We start from the raw sequence: 20395 nt of genomic DNA, 5'->3' as shown, positions 1-20395 counted from the left end.
GGCTGGAGGACAAAGGGAGGGAGAGCTGCTGAGCCCCCGGACGGCAGAGCTCAGCTTGGCGGGGAACAAAGGCGCCAGCGCCATCTCCCCCGCCCATCCCCCAGCCAAAATCCCAAAGGGAACCGGTTCCTGCCAGGGAACTTGCTCACTCCACGCAAACACCCAACTCTGTGCTTCTGCGGAGCCAAACCTCCGGCAGCGGATCTGACTCCCTCCCGCTGCCACAGGGCTCCTCCTGAAGTGGATCACCTAAGGAGAAGCGAGCTAAGCCTGCCCCTCCAGCCCCCGTGCACCTTGCCTACCCACCCCAGCTAATACGCCAGATCCCCAGCAACACAAGCCTGGCAGTGTGCAAGTAGCCCAGACGGGACACGCCACCCCACAGTGAATCCCGCCCCTAGGAGAGGGGAAGAGAAGGCACACACCAGTCTGACTGTGGCCCCAGCAGTGGGCTGGGGGCAGACATCGGGTCGGACTGCGGCCCCGCCCACTAACTCCAGTTATACACCACAGCACAGGGGAAGTGCACTGCAGGTCCTCACCACGCCAGGGACTCTCCAAAATGACCAAACGGAAGAATTCCCCTCAGAAGAATCTCCAGGAAATAACAACAGCTAATGAACTGATCAAAAAGGATTTAAATAATATAACAGAAAGTGAATTTAGAATAATAGTCATAAAATTAATCGCTGGGCTTGAAAACAGTATACAGGACAGCAGAGAATCTCTTGCCACAAAGATCGAGGGACTAAGGAACAGTCACGAGGAGTTGAAAAACGCTTTAAACGAATTGCAAAACAAAATGGAATCCACGATGGCTCGGCTTGAAGAGGCAGAGGAGAGAATAGGTGAACTAGAAGATAAAGTTATGGAGAAAGAGGAAGCTGAAAGAAAGAGAGATAAAAAAAATCCAGGAGTATGAGGGGAAAATTAGAGAACTAAGTGATACACTAAAAAGAAATAATATACGCATAATTGGTATCCCAGAGGAGGAAGAGAGAGGGAAGGGTGCTGAAGGGGTACTTGAACAAATTATAGCTGAGAACTTCCCTGAACTGGGGAAGGAAAAAGGCATTGAAATCCAAGAGGCACAGAGAACTCCCTTCAGACGTAACTTGAATCGATCTTCTGCACGACATATCATAGTGAAACTGGCAAAATACAAGGATAAAGAGAAAATTCTGAAAGCAGCAAGGGATAAACGTGCCCTCACATATAAAGGGATACCTATAAGACTCGTGACTGATCTCTCCTTTGAAACTTGGCAGGCCAGAAAGGCTTGGCACGATATCTACAGTGTGCTAAACAGAAAAAATATGCAGCCGAGAATCCTTTATCCAGCAAGTCTGTCATTTAGAATAGAAGGAGAGATAAAGGTCTTCCCAAACAAACAAAAACTGAAGGAATTTGTCACCACGAAACCAGCCCTACAAGAGATCCTAAGGGGGATCCTGTGAGACAAAGTACCAGAGACATCACTACAAGCATAAAACATACAGACATCACAATGACTCTAAACCCATATCTTTCTATAATAACACTGAATGTAAATGGATTAAATGCGCCAACTAAAAGACATAGGGTATCAGAATGGATAAAAAAACAAGACCCATCTATTTGCTGTCTACAAGAGACACATTTTAGATCTGAGGACACCTTTAGATTGAGAGTGAGGGGATGGAGAACTATTTATCATGCTCCTGGAAGCCAAAAGAAAGCTGGAGTAGCCATACTTATATCAGACAAACTAGACTTTAAATTAAAGGCTGTAACAAGAGATGAAGAAGGGCATTATATAATAATCACAGGGTCTATCCACCAGGAAGAGCTAACTATTATAAATGTCTATGCGCCAAATACCCGAGCCCCCAGATATATAAAACAATTACTCATAAACATAAGCAACCTTATTGATAAGAATGTGGTCATTGCAGGGGACTTTAACACCCCACTTACAGAAATGGATAGATCATCTAGACACACAGTCAATAAAGAAACAAGGGCCCTGAATGATACATTGGATCAGATGGACTTGACAGATATATTTAGAACTCTGCATCCCAAAGCAACAGAATATACTTTCTTCTCGAGTGCACATGGAACATTCTCCAAGATAGATCATATACTGGGTCACAAAACAGCCCTTCATAAGTTTACAAGAATTGAAATTATACCATGCATACTTTCAGACCACAATGCTATGAAGCTTGAAATCAACCACAGGAAAAAGTCTGGAAAACCTCCAAAAGCATGGAGGTTAAAGAACACCCTACTAACGAATGAGTGGGTCAACCAGGCAATTAGAGAAGAAATTAAAACATATATGGAAACAAACGAAAATGAAAATACAACAATCCAAACGCTTTGGGATGCAGCGAAGGCAGTCCTGAGAGGAAAATACATTGCAATCCAGGCCTATCTCAAGAAACAAGAAAAATCCCAAATACAAAATCTAACAGCACACCTAAAGGAAATAGAAGCAGAACAGCAACGACAGCCTAAACCCAGCAGAAGAAGAGAAATAATAAAGATCAGAGCAGAAATAAACAATATAGAATCTAAAAAAACTGTAGAGCAGATCAACGAAACCAAGAGTTGGTTTTTTGAAAAAATAAACAAAATTGACAAACCTCTAGCCAGGCTTCTCAAAAAGAAAAGGGAGATGACCCAAATAGATAAAATCATGAATGAAAATGGAATGATTACAACCAATCCCTCAGAGATACAAACAATTATCAGGGAATACTATGAAAAATTATATGCCAGCAAATTGGACAACCTGGAAGAAATGGACAAATTTCTAAACACCCACACTCTTCCAAAACTCAATCAGGAGGAAATAGAAAGCTTGAACAGACCCATAACCAGCGAAGAAATTGAATTGGTTATCAAAAATCTCCCAACAAATAAGAGTCCAGGACCAGACGGCTTCCCAGGGGAGTTCTACCAGACATTTAAAGCAGAGATAATACCTATCCTTCTCAAGCTATTCCAAGAAATAGAAAGGGAAGGAAAACTTCCAGACTCATTCTATGAAGCCAGTATTACTTTGATTCCTAAACCAGACAGAGACCCAGTAAAAAAAGAGAACTACAGGCCAATATCCCTGATGAATATGGATGCAAAAATTCTTAATAAGATACTAGCTAATCGAATTCAACAGCATATAAAAAGAATTATTCACCATGATCAAGTGGGATTCATTCCTGGGATGCAGGGCTGGTTCAACATTCGCAAATCGATCAACGTGATACATCACATTAACAAAAAAAAAGAGAAGAACCATATGATCCTGTCAATCGATGCAGAAAAGGCCTTTGACAAAATCCAGCACCCTTTCTTAATAAAAACCCTTGAGAAAGTCGGGATAGAGGGAACATACTTAAAGATCATAAAGGCCATTTATGAAAAGCCCACAGCTAACATCATCCTCAACGGGGAAAAACTGAGAGCTTTTTCCCTGAGATCAGGAACACGACAGGGATGCCCACTGTCACCGCTGCTGTTTAACATAGTGCTGGAAGTTCTAGCCTCAGCAATCAGACAACAAAAGGAAATCAAAGGCATCAAAATTGGCAAAGATGAAGTCAAGCTTTCGCTTTTTGCAGATGACATGATATTATACATGGAAAATCCGATAGACTCCACCAAAAGTCTGCTAGAACTGATACATGAATTCAGCAAAGTTGCAGGATACAAAATCAATGTGCAGAAATCAGTTGCATTCTTATACACTAACAATGAAGCAACAGAAAGACAAATGAAGAAACTGATCCCATTCACAATTGCACCAAGAAGCATAAAATACCTAGGAATAAATCTAACCAAAGATGTAAAAGATCTGTATGCTGAAAACTATAGAAAGCTTATGCAGGTAATTGAAGAAGATATAAAGAAATGGAAAGACATTCCCTGCTCATGGATTGGAAGAATAAATATTGTCAAAATGTCAATACTACCCAAAGCTATCTACACATTCAATGCAATCCCAATCAAAAGTGCACCAGCATTCTTCTCGAAACTAGAACAAGCAATCCTAAAATTCATATGGAACCACAAAAGGCCCCGAATAGCCAAAGTAATTTTGAAGAAGAAGACCAAAGCAGGAGGCATCACAATCCCAGACTTTAGCCTCTACTACAAAGCTGTCATCATCAAGACAGCATGGTATTGGCATAAAAACAGACACATAGACCAATGGAATAGAATAGAAACCCCAGAACTAGACCCACAAACGTATGGCCAACTCATCTTTGACAAAGCAGGAAAGAACATCCAATGGAAAAAAGACAGTCTCTTTAACAAATGGTGCTGGGAGAACTGGACAGCAACATGCAGAAGGTTGAAACTAGACCACTTTCTCACACCATTCACAAAAATAAACTCAAAATGGATAAAGGACCTGAATGTGAGACAGGAAACCATCAAAACCTTAGAGGAGAAAGCAGGAAAAGACCTCTCTGACCTCAGCCGTAGCAATCTCTTACTCGGCACATCCCCAAAGGCAAGGGAATTAAAAGCAAAAGTGAATTACTGGGACCTTATGAAGATAAAAAGCTTCTGCACAGCAAAGGAAACAACCAACAAAACTAAAAGGCAACCAACGGAATGGGAAAAGATATTTGCAAATGACACATCGGACAAAGGGCTAGTATCCAAAATCTATAAAGAGCTCATCAAACTCCACACCCGAAAAACAAATAACCCAGTGAAGAAACGGGCAGAAAACATGAATAGACACTTCTCTAAAGAAGACATCCGGATGGCCAACAGGCACATGAAAAGATGTTCAACGTCGCTCCTTATCAGGGAAATACAAATCAAAACCACACTCAGATACCACCTCACGCCAGTCAGAGTGGCCAAAATGAACAAATCAGGAGACTATAGATGCTGGAGAGGATGTGGAGAAACAGGAACCCTCTTGCACTGTTGGTGGGAATGCAAATTGGTGCAGCCGCTCTGGAAAGCAGTGTGGAGGTTCCTCAGAAAATTAAAAATAGACCTACCCTATGACCCAGCAATAGCACTGCTAGGAATTTATCCAAGGGATACAGGAGTACTGATGCATAGGGGCACCTGTACCCCAATGTTTATAGCGGCACTCTCAACAATAGCCAAATTATGGAAAGAGCCTAAATGTCCATCAACTGATGAATGGATAAAGAAATTGTGGTTTATATACACAATGGAATACTACGTGGCAATGAGAAAAAATGAAATATGGCCTTTTGTAGCAACATGGATGGAACTGGAGAGTGTGATGCTAAGTGAAATAAGCCATACAGAGAAAGACAGATACCATATGGTTTCACTCTTATGTGGATCCTGAGAAACGTAACAGAAACCCATGGGGGAGGGGAAGGAAAAAAAAAAAAAAGAGGTTAGAGTGGGAGAGAGCCAAAGCATAAGAGACTGTTAAAAACTGAGAACAAACTGAGGGTTGATGGGGGGTGGGAGGGAGGGCAGGGTGGGAGGGAGGGCAGGGTGGGTGATGGGTATTGAGGAGGGCACCTTTTGGGATGAGCACTGGGTGTTGTATGGAAACCAATTTGACAGTAAATTTCATATATTAAAAAAAAATAATAATAAAAATAAAAAAAAAATAAAAAAAAATAAAAAAAAAAAAGAAAATAGTGATAAACAGATAATTTTAAAAGCAGCACGAGAAAACAATTATATACAAGAGAACCTACATAAGACTATCAGCTGATTTTTCAGCAGAAATTTTGTAGGCCAGAAGAGTGTCATGATATATTCAAAGTGCTAAAAGAAAGAAACATGCAACCAATAATACTCTATCTAGCAAGGTCATCATTCAGTATGGAAGAGATAAAGAGATTCCCAGACAAAAAAAGTTGAAGGAGTTCATCATCACTAACCCAATCTTCTAAGAAACATTAAAAGGAATTCTTTTAATGGAAAGAAAAAGCCATAACTAAAAAATGAAAGTTATGGAAGAAAAATATTCATAAGTAAATGCAAACATATAATAAAGGTAGTAGATTATTTATAAAACCAGAATGGAGATTCAAACACCAAAACAGTTAAATCAATTATATTTACAAAAATCAGTCAAGGGATTCACAAACAAAAGGATATAAAATATATCACATACATAAAAACTGGGGAGTCCATGATGTAAAAATTTAGTGCTTTTAGAATGAGTTCAACTTAGCTGACCATCAACTTAATATAGTCTACTATACACATAAGATGTTATATATGAACTTAATGGTAATCACAAATAATGAACTTATAATAAATACACAAAAAAGAGAAAGGAAACCAGGCATAACACAAAAGAGAAAGGAAACCAAGCATAACACTAAAGAAAGCCATCATACCCAAAGGGAAGAGAGCAAGAGAAGAAGAAAGGAACAGAGAAGAATGACAAAAACAACCATAAAACAAGTTACAAAATGGCGGTAAGTACACACCTATCAATAATTATTTTAAATGCAAATGGACTAATTACTCCAATGAAAAGACACAGGGTGACTGAATAGATAGAAAATAAGACCCATCTATATGCTGTCTATAAGATACTTCAGAAGTAAAGACACATGAAAATTGAAGGTCAAGGAATGGAAAAACATTTACCGTGAAAATGTAAATGTAAAAAAAAAAAAAAACAAAACCTGGGGCAGTAACACTTCTTAAATAAAATAAACTTTAAAACAAAGACTAGCAAGAGACAAAGAAAGGTACTATATAAAGGAAAGAGGATAAAACAATTGTAAATATCTATGCACTCCACATGGAAGCACCTACATACATAAAGCAGCTATTAACAGACATAAAAGGAGAGATTGACAGCAATGCAGTAATAATAGGGGATTTTAACATTTCATTTACATCAGGGGATAGATCATCCAGAAAGATAGTCAACAAGGAAAAAGTGCTTTTGAGCAACAGATTAGACAAGATATATATAAATATATTCTATCTAAAAACAGAAGAAAACGCATTCTATTCAAGTGCTCATGAACCATTCTCCATGATTGATCACATGTTAGGCCACAAAAAAACATCTCAATGAATTCAAGAAGAAAGGAATTATTTCATGTATCTTTTCTGACTATAATGGTATGAAACTAGAAATCAATTACAAGAAAAATTATGGAAAGAACACAAACACACAGAGGCTAAACAACATGCTACTAAACAATGAATGGGCCTACCAAGATCAAAGAGGAAAAATAAACAGAAAAAAATGAAAATGAAAACACGATAGTCCAAAATCTTTTGATGCAGCAAAAGAAATTTGAAGACAAAAGTTTATGGCAATATAAGCCTACTTTCAACAAGAAAAATATGAAATAAACAACACCAATCTTATACCAGAAGGGCCTATAAAAGGAAGAACCCAAAGTGAATAGAAGGAATGGAATAATAAAGATTAGAGCAGAAATAAATGAAATAGAGATTAAACAATAGTAAAGATCAATGAAACAAAGATATGGCTCTTTGTAAAGATCAACAATATTAAAAAAAGAACTCAAATAAAATTAGAAATGAAAAGGAATAACACCACAGCAATACAAAAAAAAAATCATAGGTAAATATTATAAAAAATTATATGCCAAACTGGAAAACCTAAAAGTAGTAGACAAATATCTAGAAAAATATAACCTTCCAAAATGGAATCAGGAAGAAATAGAAAATTTGAATTACTAGCAATGAACTTGGATCAGTAATCAAAAACTCTCAACCAAAAATCAGGACAAGATGGATTCATGGGTGAATTCTACCAAACATTTAAAGAGTTAACAACTATTTTTCTGAAAGTGTTCAAAAGAAAAAGAAGAGAAAGAGGGGGAAAGGGGAGAAGGGGGATGGTAGAGAGTGTTGAAGAGGGGGGAGGAGGGAGAAGAGGGGCAGAAGGAGCGGGGAGGAGGAAGGAGAAAAGGAAAAACTTCCAAATTCATTCCATGATGCCAAAATTACTCTGATATCAAAACCAGAGAAAGACACTGGGAAAAAAAAAAAGAAAACTACAGGCCAATATATATGATGAACATAGACATAACATCCTCAATAAAATATTAGCAAAACAAATTTGATAATACATTAAAAAATCATTCACCACAATAAATTGGAATTTATTCCAGGGATAAAAGTGTTCACTATTTGCAAATCAACCAGTATAATACATCACATTAAGAAGAGGAAGGATAAAACCATATGATTATCTCAATAGATGCAAAAAAAAATAATTGACAAAGTACAACATCCACTCATGATAAAAATCCTCAACAAAGTTGGTCCAGGGAGAACATACGTCAACATAATAAAGAATATATATGAAAAACCCTCAGATAATATCATATTCAATGGAGAAAAAACAAAAGCTTTTTTTTTCCTAAGAACAAGACAAGGATGTCCATCCACCACTTCTATTCAACATGGTACTGTAAGTCCTAGCTACAGTAATCAGACAAGAAAAATAAAAAGCATACAAATTTATAGGGAAGAAGTAAAACTTTCACCATTTGCAGATGACATGATGCTATATATAGAACACCCTAAAGACTCTACCAAAAAACTACTAAAACTGATAAATAATTTCAGTAAATTTGCAGGATATAAAATTAATGTACAGAAATCTGTTGCATTTCTATACACTAATAACAAAGCATCAGAAAGAGAAATTAAGAAAAAAGTCCCATTTGCAATCACACTAAACAGGATTAAATACTTAGGAATAAACTTAACCAAGGAGAAAGACCTATACTTTGAAAGCTATAAAACATTGATGAAGAAAACTGAAGATAACACAAATAAATGGAAAGAACTCATAGAAGAATTAGTATTGTTAAAGTGTCCATAATACTCAAAGCCATCTATAGATTCAATACAATCCTTATCAAAATACCAATGGCATTTTTCACAGGACTAGAACAAATAATTTTTAAATTCATATGGATCGACAAAAGACCCCAAACAGCCAAAGCAATCTTGAGGAAGAATAAAGCTGGAGGTATCACAATCCCAGATTTCAAGATATACTACAAAGCTGTGGTAACAAAACAGTATGGTACTGGTACAAAAATAGACACATGGATAAAGCAAAGAGAATAAAGCACCCAGAAATAAGCCCATGCTTATATGGTCAATTAATCTACTACAAAGGACACAAGAGTATATAGTGGAAAAAAGTCTTCAATAAATGGTATTGGGAAAACTGGATGACTATATGCAACATTATGAAACTGGACCACTTATACTATACACAAAAATCAACTCAAATCAATTAAAAACCTAAATGTGAGACCTGAAACCATAAAACTCCTAGAAGAAAACATAGGCAATAATTTCCTTGACATCAGTCGTAGAAACACTTTTTTTAGATATGTCTCCTTAGACAACGGCACTGAAGCCAAAAAAAAAAACTTTTGAGACTACACCAAAATAAAATGCTTTTGCACAGCGAAGGAAACCATAGTCAATAAAACTGGGACACATGGGTGGCTCCGTGGGTTAAGCATTTGACTTTGCTCACACAGTTTGTGAGTTCGAGCCCCACATCAGGCTCTGTGCTGACAGTTTGGAGTCTGGAGCCTGCTTCAAATTCTGTGTTTCCCCTCTGTCTCTCTCTCAAGAATAAACAAACATTAAAAAAAAAAAAAACAAAAACAAAAAGGAGCCTACTGAATGGGAGAAGATATTTGCAAATGCTATATCCAATAGGGGTTAATATCCAAAATATATAAATATCTTATACAATATAAAAAAAAAAAAACTAAAACTAAAACAATACAATAAAAAAAATGGGCAAAGAACCTGAGTAGACATTTTCCAAAGAACACATACAGATGGCCAACAGACATGTGAAAAGATGCTCAACATCAGTAATCATCAAAGAAATGCAAATCAAAACCATAATATTTATTACCTGACCTATCAGAATGGCTAGAATCCAAAAGACAAGAAATAACAAGTGTTGGTGAGGATGTGGAGAAAAAAGAACACTTGTGCACTGTTGATGGAAATGAAAATTGCTGCAGCCATTCTGGAAAATAATATGGAGTTTTATCAAAAAATTAAAAATAGAAATACCATATGACCCAGTATTTCCACGACTGAGTATTTACCCAAGGAAAATAACAACACTAAAACTAGTGCATAAAAAGATGTATGCACTGCTATGTTTACTGCAGCATTATTTACAATAGCCAATATATGGAAGCAACCTAAGTGTCCATGGAAAAAATGAATGTATAAAGAAGGTGTGGTGTATGTACACACACACAATGATATATTACCCATGAAAAAGAAAGAAATGTTTCCATTTGCAACAATATTGATCTAGAGGGTATAATGCTGAGTTAAATAAGTCAGACAAGAAAAACAAATACCATGTGATTTCACTCAAATGGGGAATCTAAGAAACAAAAAAAAATGAACAAAGAGACAGTCTCTGAAATTCAGAGAATAGGTGGTTGCCAGAGGAGAGGTGGGTGGGGCAATGGATGAAATAGGTAAAGGGGATTTAGAGGCACAAACTTCCATTTATAAAATGAATATGTCACCGAGATGAAAAGTATAGCATAGGGCATATAGTCAGTGAGTTTATAACATTGTTTGGTCACAGATGGTGATTACGCTCATCATAGTAAGCACTGAATAATGTATAGAATTGTTGAATCATTATGTTGTACACCTGAAACTAATATAACACTATATGTTAATTATATTTCAATAAAAGAATCTAGAATCTAGAAAAGCTAAGATTTGAACTCAAGGCTTGTGATGCTACAGACCTCATAGCTAACCACTATTCAATAGAACCTGTATTCTTGGTTTGTGCTAACAGGTGAAACACTATAGAAACAATATCTTTATTCTACATTTAAAAAATAAATGGGCTTTTTGGTGTATAAAAAGGGAGGGCAGGAGAAGATGATATATAAACTCCTCAGCCCTGCTAATGTAGGCATGAGCTATAGTTTGACCTTTTCTCGTGGGCATCCATTTCTTTTCCTTCTGCCTTCCTGTCAGTCACTGATAAAGATAGGAAGAACTATTATTTGCACAAGACATATTTTTAAACATAACCTACATTGGCTGAGGGACTATTTGATCTCTTTGAGTAAGTCCGTTTTAGGCTCCCATTGCCCCCTCTGCTTTTTCAACTTTCAGTGAACTTTATCTTTTTATAATCACTTTACTGGAATCAATGCAAAACAACAAAAGGTATTAATGAAGGATACTAGTAGAGACATAAGTTCAAGCTGAGTTTTATGGCATCTTGTTTCTAAAGAGAGAGATGTGGTAAATTTGAGGATCATGTGTTTGGTGTGTGTGTGTGTGTGTGTGTGTGTGTGTGTGTGTATGTATGTATATATGTATGTGTGTGTGTATATATATATATATATATATATATATATATATATATGGTTTCAGTTTTGAAACTTCAGAAAACAATTTCTTTGCCAACACTTAAAAATAAATTATAAAATATGTATACTGTCACATTACAAATGGTTATATAAGTTAACTTACAAAAAACTGAAAACATAACTACCCGATAAAACGTACTTTTAATATTTTGTTGGGTTTTCTTTATCTTTTTAGCTTTGTATCTGAATTATACACTGGTGATGTCTATAATATATACAATTTTGTATCTTTCTAAACATTATATCATGAATATACTATCATTTTTTCACTGCTGTCATTGATCCAGTAAAAAAAACATATTTGGACTATAGCTTTGGACTATTTCCTGGGTAGTGAATTACTTGGGAAAAAATTCTGTACATTTTTAGGTTAATAATACACCACCATAATGTTTCTGCAAAGGTATTGCATAGTTTAGAATGCCAGCAGTAATATTAAGGAGTGCCATTTTTACAACATTCTTACCATTTGGTATATAAGATATTTTCAAAGTGTGCTTAATTTTTAAAAAGTAAAAAATGGTACCTCATCATATTCCCTTGTGCTTCCCATTTAGAATGAAGAAGGAGGCCCACAGGAAGGAATTCTGGAAGATATGCCTGTTGATCCTGACAATGAGGCATACGAAATGCCTTCTGAGGTAAAACTTTATATACATACAACTCTGAAAGTAAACTTCAGGAGTTCAAGTTGGGTCTTTCTAATAAGCAGTATCAAAAATCTGTCCCTCTCAGATTTTCGTTACATTTGTTTTTATTGAAAATTATTTACTCTCTAGAGGGATAAGTTGGCCAAATCCAGAATGTTTTGTGAAGACAACTTGAAAACTAGAAATGGTTTTTACATTTGTAAAGTATTGTTTAAAAAAAAAAAAGAAAAAGCTACAGAGACACTATGTTGTCCACACAAACTAATATTTGTATTTGCTTAACCTTTACAGAAAGTGCTGAACACTGCATTGGAAAATTATTTTATTAAATATGGTGTTTTTTAATTTAAATTTTAGTTGACATACAGTGCAATATTGGTTTCAGGCATAGAATTCAGTGATTCATCACTTATATGCGACATCCAGTGCTCATCACAACAAATGCCCTCCTTGATACCCATCACCTATCTAGCCCATCTCCACATCTCCACTTCATCAACCCTCAGTTCTCTATCATTAAGAGTCTCTTGTGGTTTGTTCCCCTCTCTTTTCTTTTTGGTCCTCCTCTTTCTAGAAGTTCATCTGTTTTGTATCTTAATTGCCACATATGAGTGAAATCATATGGTATTTGTCTTTCTCTGATTGACTTATTTTGCTTATCACAATACATTCTAACTCCATCCATGTAGTTGCAAATGGCAGGATTTCATTTTTTTGATGGCTAATATTCCATTGTGTATATATACCAAATCTTCTTTATCCATTCATCAGTCAATGGACATTTGAGCACTATCCATAGTTTGGCTATCATTGATAATGCTGCTGTGAACATTGGGGTGCATGTATCTCACTGAATCTGTAGTTTTGTATCCTTTGGGTAAATATCTAATAGTGCAATCAATGGATCCTAGAGTAGGTCTATTTTAGTTTTTTTGAGGAACCCCATATTTTTCTCCAGAGTGGATGCATCAGTTTGCATTCCTAACAACAGTGCAAGAGGGTTGCTCTTTCTCCACATCCTTGCCAACACCTGTTGTTTCTTGTGTTGTTAATTTTAACCATTCTGACAGGTGTGAGGTGGTATCTCATTGGGGTTTTGATTTGTATTTCCCTGATGATGCATGATGTTGAGCATCTTTTCATGTACCTGTTAGCCATCTGGATGTCTTCTTTGAAAAAGTGTCTATTCATGTCTTCCGCCCATTTTCTTAACTGGGTGATTTGTTTTTTGGGTATTGAGTTTGATAAGTTCTTTATAGATTTTGCATACTAATCCTTTATCAGATATGTCATTTGTAAATATCTTTTCCCATTCTATAGGCTGCGTTTTAGTTTTGTTGATTGTTTCCTTCACTGTGTAGAAGCTTTTTATCTTGATGAAGTCCCAATAGTTCATTTTTGCTTTTGTTTCCCTTGTTTTCAACAACATGTCTTCTTACTAAGAAGTGATTCTGGTTGAGGTCAAAAGGATTGCTGCCTCAGGGCACCTGGGTGGCTCACTCGGTTAAGCATAGGACTTTGCCTCAGGTCATGATCTCATGGTTTGTGAGTTCCAGCCCAGCATTGGGCTCTGTGCTGAGAGCTTGGAGCCTGGAGCCTGCTTCAGATTCTGTGTCTCCCTCTCTGTCTCTCTGCCCATACCCCACTTGCACTCTGTCTCTGCCTGTCTCTCAAGAATGAATAAACGTTAAAAAAAAATAATTGCTGTCTCTGTTCTTCTCTAAGATTTTGATGGTTTCCTGTCTCACATTTAGATCTTTCATCCATTTTGAATTATTTTTGCGTATGGTGTAAGAAAGTGGTCCAGTTTCATTCTTTGGCATTTTGCTGTCCAGTTTTTCCAAATCCATTTGTTGAAGAGACTTTTTTTCCATTAGATACTTTTTCTTGCTTTGTTGAAGATTAGTTGACCATATAGTCATGGGTTCATTTCTGTGTTTTCTGTTTTGTTCCACTGATCCATGTGTCTGTTCTTGTGCCAGTAGCATACTGTCTTGATGACTACAGCTTTTAATATAGCTTGACATCCAGAATTGGGATGCCTCCAGTTTCATTTTTCTTTTTCAGGATTGCTTTGGCTATTCGAGATCTTTTGTGGTTCCATACAAATTTTATGACTGTTAGTTTTAGTTCTATGAAAAGTGTATATTTTGAGAGGGATTGCATTAAATGTTTAGATTGCTTAAGGTAGCATAGACATTTTAAAAATGCTTGTTCTTCTAATCAATGAGCATGGAATTCTTTTCCATTTCTTTGTCTCCCCTGCAGTTTCTTTTATAAGTGTTCTATAGTTTTCAGAGTACAAATCTTTCACCTCTTTAGTTACATTTATTCCTAGGTATCATATTGTTTTTCATGCATTGCAAATGGGATCAATTCCTTGATTTCTTTTTCTGCTGCTTTGTTATTAGTGTATAGAAATGCAACCAATTTCTTCATGTTGATTGTATATCCTGAAACTTTGCTGAATTCATCTATTACTTCTAGCAAACTTTTGTGTAGTCTTTTGAATTTTCCACATAGAGTATCATGTTGTCTGCAAATAATGAAAGTTTTACTTCTTCCTTGCTGATTTGGATGCGTTTCTTCCTTTTCTTTCTTTATTTTGTCTAATTGCTGAGGCTAAGACTTCCAGTGCTATGTTAAATAGTAATGGTGAGAGTGAACATCCTTGTCTTGGTTCTTACAGTAAGGGAGAGGCTCTCAGTTTTTCCCTATTGAGGATATTAGGTGTAGGTCTTTCATACATGGCCTTTATGATGTTGAGGTGTGTTCCATCTATCCCTACTTTATTGAAGGTTTTTACCAAGAATGGATGCTGAATTTTGTCAAATGTTTTTTCTGCATCTATTTACAGGATCATATGGTTCTTATCTTTTATTTTATTAATGTGGTGTATCACGTTGATTGATTTGTGAATATTTAACCAGCCCTGTAGTCTGGGAATAAATTATAATCAATCATAGTGAATAATTCTTTTAATGTACTGATGAATTTGATTTTGCTAGTATTTTATTAAGAATTTTTGCATCCATGTTCATCTGGGATATTGACCTGTAATTCTCCTTTTTAGTGGGGTCTTTATCTGGTTTTGGAATGAAGGTGATACTGGCTTCATAGAATGAGTTTGGAAGCTTTCCATCCATTTTTATTTTTTGGAACAGTTTGAGGAGAATTGGTATTAACTCTTTTTTAAATGTTAGATAGAATTCCCCTGGGAAACCACTTGAGCCAGAACTCTTGTGTTGGGAGATTTTTTTTTTTTTTTTTTTTTTTAATATTGATCAATTTCTTTGCTGGTTATGAGTCTCTTCAAATTTTCAATTTCTTCCTGTTTCAGTTTTGGTAGTTTGTGAATTTCTAGGAATTTGTCTATTTCTTCCAGATTGCCCAGATTGTTGGCATATAATTTTTCATAGTATTCTCTTATAATTGTTTGTGTTTCTGTAGTAATGGTTGTGATCTCTCCCCTTTCATTCATGGTTTTATCTATTTAGGTCCTTTCTCTTTTCTTTTTGATAAGTCTGTATAGGGGGTTATCAATTTTGTCAATTCTTTCAGAGAATCAGCTCTTAGTTTCATTGATCTGTTCTTTTTGTTTGTTTGTTTCTATATCATTTATTTCTGCTGTAGTCTCTATTATTTGCCTTCCTTTGCTGGCTAGGCTTTATTTGCCTTTCCTCTTCTAGCTCCTTTAGTTATAAGATTAGGTTGTGTATTTGAGACCTTTCTTGCTTCTTGAGATAGACCTGAATTGCAATATACTTTCCTCTTAGGACTGTCTTTGCTGCATCACAAAGGTTTTGGACTGTTGTGTTTTCATTTTCATTTGCTTCCATGTATTTTTTAAAAATTTCTTCTTTAATTTCCTGATTAACCCATTCATTCTTCAATAGGATGTTTTTAACCTCTGTGTACTTGAGTGCTTTCCAAATTTTTTTTTGTGGTTGACTTCAAGTTTCATAGCATTGTGATATGAAAATATGCATGCTTTAATTTTTATCTTTTTGTACTTGTTGAGGGCTGATTCATGACCAGTATGCAATCTATTCTGGAGAATGTCCCATGTGCACTCAAAAAGAATGTGTATTCTGCTGCTTTACGATGAAATATTCTGAATATATCTGTTAAGTCCATCCAGTCCTGTGTATCATTCAAAGCCATGTCTCCTTGTTGATTTTCTGCTTAAATGACCTGTCCATTGTTGTAAGTGGGGTGTTAAAGTCCCCTACTATTATTGTATGATTATCAGTGAGTTTCTTTATGGTGTTAATTGATTTATATATTTGGGTTTTCCAAGTTGGGGGCATTAATATTTATTATTAGATCTTATTGTTGGATAGATCCCATAATTATGATATAATACCCTCTTCATCTCTTATTATAGTCTTTGTTTTAAAATCTAGTTTGTCTAATATAAGTATGGCTACTTCAGCTTTCCTTTGACCTCAGTTAGCATGATAGATGGTTCTCTATCTCCTCACTTTCAATCTGCAGGTATCCTTAGGTCTAAAATGAGTTTCTTATAGGCAGCAAATAGATGGATCTTGGTTTTTTAATCCATTCTGCTACCCTATATCTTTTGGCTGGGGTATTTAGTCCATTTACATTCAGAGTGATTATTGAAAGGTATGAATTTAGTGCCATTGTGTTACCTGTAGGGTTTGTGTTTCTGGTAATGCTCTCTGGTCTTTTATAGTCTTTGTTTTGTCTTTTTTTTTTTTTTTTCTTCACTCTAAGAGTCCCCCTTAAAATTTCTTGCAGGGCTTGTTTAGTGGGCATGAACTCCTTTAGTTTTTGTTTGTCTGGGAAACTCTTTATCTCTTTTCTTATTCTGAATGACAGCCTTCCTGGATAAAGACTTCGTGGTTGCATATTTTTGCCATTCAGCAAGTTGAATATATCCTGCCACTCCTTTCTGGCCTGCCAAGTTTCAGTGGACAGATCTGCTCAGAAACTGATCTGTCTTCCCTTGAAGGTTAAGGCCTTTTATTCCCTTGCTGCTTTCAGGATTCTTTCTTTGTGTATTTTGTGAATTTGACTATGATATATCTTGGCAATGGTAGCTTTTGTTAAGTTTAATGGAGTTCTCTGTGCTTCTTGGATTTTGATATCTGTGTCTTTCCCCAAATTAGGAAAGTTTTCAGCTATAATTTGTTTGAATAGACATTCTACCCCTTTTTCTCTCTCTTCAACTTCTGGGACTCCTCTCATACAAATGTTACTACATTTTAACAAGTCACTGAGTTCCCTAAGTCTGCCTTCATGATTCATGACATTTGTTTCCCTCTTCTTTTTAGCTTCATTATTTTCCATAATTTTATTTTCTATATCACTAATTTATACCTCTGCCTCATCTGTCCTTGCTGTCATGGCATCAATTTGGGTTTACATCTTGATTATAGTATTTTAATTTCAGTCTGACTAGATTTTAGTTCTTTTATCTCTGCAGAAAGGATTCTCTGGTATCTTCTATGCTTTTTCAAGCCCAGGTAATATCTTTATCATCGTTTTAAATTCTAGCTCAGACATCTTACTTATATCTGTATTGATTAAATCAATAGGCCATGAGTTCTAATTCCTGTTCTTTCTTTTGGGGTGAATTTCTCTGTCTCATCCTTTTGTCCAGAAAAGAAGAGAGAAATAAAAACAAAAACAGAAACAAAACATTCCCCAGAAACAAACAAAAAAACAACAAACCTAGATCCTGGGTTTATTTTTGTCTGCTTGTTAAAGGAATCTAGATCCAAAAATAAAAAAAATATATATATGTAATATATGTGAAAATAAAAATAAAAAAGGAATTAAAAATAAGAAAGTAAATGAAAAAGTAATAATTAAAAAATAAAGAATCAAAATAAAGAGGAAACTAGATCCTATTTCCCCTAGAGCTGAAGCTTTGGTGCACTCTATGATTAGTAGACTTGGTGCAAGAGAGTCCATGCTGCTCTTCTGGGGGAGAGGCCTGTTGTACTGATTCTCAAGCTGACTTGTTTTCCTAGAAATGTGCCTCTAAGAGGCAGAAGGATAGGGCTCCAGCCTCCACTAGGTGGTGCTTGTTTTCTCCCTGAAGGCTTTCAGAGCTGATGGGTGGGATGAATATAGCAACATCCTACTCTCTAGCCTTGGAACTGAAAGATCAGTTCCCCACTCTTCAGGGAGCCCTCACAGAAGAGTATTCAATCACTCTTCTTGTGTTCCCAGTTTCTGTCAGAACCCTGTGTTCACTCTGCCTGTGTTCGAACTTTTTTATCTCAGGCACATAACTGAGTTTCAAAACTCCAGATTGTAAAGACTTCCACGGCACCTGCTCTGTTCCTCTGGGGGAAGGTCTTGCTGCATTTTTTGCAAGCCCATGCTAGGAAAGCAGTCACAACACCCCATGGCAGTTCAGAGTTTATGTCAAAGAGCAGAAAGCTGGCACCCCTGCTTGATGCCCTCAGCCCAAGTCCCAGCTCCTATGCCTGGACACAGCTCAACACATTGGTGCCTCTCAGACCCATGGGATCCTCAGACCATGAGATCCATGGGATTCTCAGACCACACTGCCACTCCTTGGATTCTGCTCCAATTGGCCATGCGAGCACCTTTAAGCCATGCACATCCCCCACTGTGAGGGACTTCTAAAAGTTCAGATTTTGTACCCCACTGCTATAATACTTTGCAGTAGCCTCCGTAAGCAGGTTTCCTCCCAGCCGCCATACTCACAGCTTTGTCTCCCCCAAGTCAACACCTTGCATCTCCCACCTTCTGGAAGGTGGTTGCTTTTTTACTTGTAGACTTGCCATTTTTGTTCTCTCACACCTCTGATTGATTTCTTGGGTGTTATGAATGATTTGATAATTATCTAGCTGTGTTCAAAGGATAAGACAAGCTTTTGCCATCTTAACTCCCTTCAAAAACTTACTTTCTAAAATAAATCCCCAGATGGAACTTTGTATAAATCAACTGAATGCCTAAGGAAAGTAATTATTATTGCCATACATTTCCAGCAAGATATTTGCATAGTAAAATAAAAGTTGCCCACAAAAATTATAGAGTAAAAATATGATAAGTGCATGGTTTGCAACATTGACGTATTTCAATTTAGCATTTTAAACAGCTAATTTACCTATGTTAATTTGGAAATAAGTTTTTTTTAAATAGAAAATGTATCACAAGGAAAATTGAAAAATACTTTTAGATTAATGAAGCTGACACAAGAAGAAATAGAAAATCTGAATAGACCAATAACAAAGTAAAGAGACTGAATTATTGTTAAGAAAATCTACTCACAGGGGCACCTGGTAGCTCAGTCAGTTGAACGACTGAATTTGGCTCAGGTCATGATCTGACGTCACGTTTGTGGGTTCAAGCCCCATGTCAGGCACTGTGCTGACAGCTCAGAGTCTGGAGCCTGCTTCAGATTCTGTGTCTCCTTCTCTCCATACCCCTCCCCTGCTTATGCTCTGTCTCTTTTTCTCTTTTAAAAATAAACATTAAAATATTTTTCTTTTAGAAAGGAAAAAGAAAATCTACACACACACACACACACAAAATCCCAGGACCATATAGCTTCACTGGTGAATTCTATCAAACATTTAATTAATAACTATTAATTATAATTAATACCAATTAATTTCTCTTCCAGAAAAAAAAAAGAGGAAGCAATACTCCCAAATTAATTCCATAAGGGCAATACTACACTGATGCCAAAACCAGACATCATAACCAAAACACATGTAGTATTCATTAAAAATTAAGTTAAAACTAGTAGTAGTTAGGTTAGATATTGGCATTAGTAAAAGACATACTGATAATCCCATTTATAGAAATTGAAATTAACTTGGTTTTTTTGCTTAGATTTTTACCAATAATTTTGAGTCTTTTTAAGTTCAGCACAATGCTAAACACTATAGAAAATACAAGAAGGTTAATTGATAGTACCAGGACACAAGTAGTCCATCCTAATAAGTTTGATAAAAACAAATACAAATTTACTGTTTCATTTATTCATGATGATTCCTTTAACAGACATTGACTGTCTTTTATATATCAGGCATCACAGGGCAAAATATGCAAGATACACAAAAAAGTATAATATTTTACAGAATCTGTTTAGAGTCATCGGGAGTTTTATACAAGAGTTGATGTTGATTGGTGTGGTAGGGGATGGGAGATAATGATGGCCAAAATGAAAGGAAGATATTCTAGAACAGGTAATATTGGAAGCAAGGCATGTCTGAGCATGCATAAGGATATGTTTGAGGAACAGTGAATAATTAAACAGGATTTCAGTTTAGGGAACAGAGAATTGTGACAGATTAAGACTGCAGAGATGAGTCAACGACAAATTGTAGA

The 20395-nt window shown here is 36.1% G+C and overlaps 1 protein-coding gene and 1 long non-coding RNA gene across 9 annotated transcripts in view; one reads left to right on the top strand and one right to left on the bottom strand.

The window, feature by feature from the left end:
• Window positions 1-20395, bottom strand: part of LOC132692308 (uncharacterized) — a 270163-nt gene that overhangs the window by 57478 nt on the left and 192290 nt on the right. The gene's annotated exons all lie outside the window — the stretch shown is intronic.
• The window catches only part of SNCA (synuclein alpha), a 161906-nt gene that overhangs the window by 140122 nt on the left and 1389 nt on the right, over window positions 1-20395 (top strand). For all 7 annotated transcript variants that reach the window (XM_060654639.3, XM_060654638.2, XM_060654640.2 and 4 more), the window contains exon 5: window positions 11963-12046. In XM_060654639.3, the coding sequence (XP_060510622.1) occupies window positions 11963-12046 (84 nt within the window). The remainder of the gene's footprint in view (window positions 1-11962; window positions 12047-20395) is intronic.

Source organism: Panthera onca, chromosome B1 (assembly GCF_046562875.1).
Source record: "Panthera onca isolate mPanOnc1 chromosome B1, mPanOnc1 haplotype 2, whole genome shotgun sequence".
NCBI lineage: Eukaryota > Metazoa > Chordata > Mammalia > Carnivora > Felidae > Panthera > Panthera onca.
Note: the sequence above shows the minus strand (reverse complement) of the source record. Positions and strands in the feature narration are given on the sequence as shown.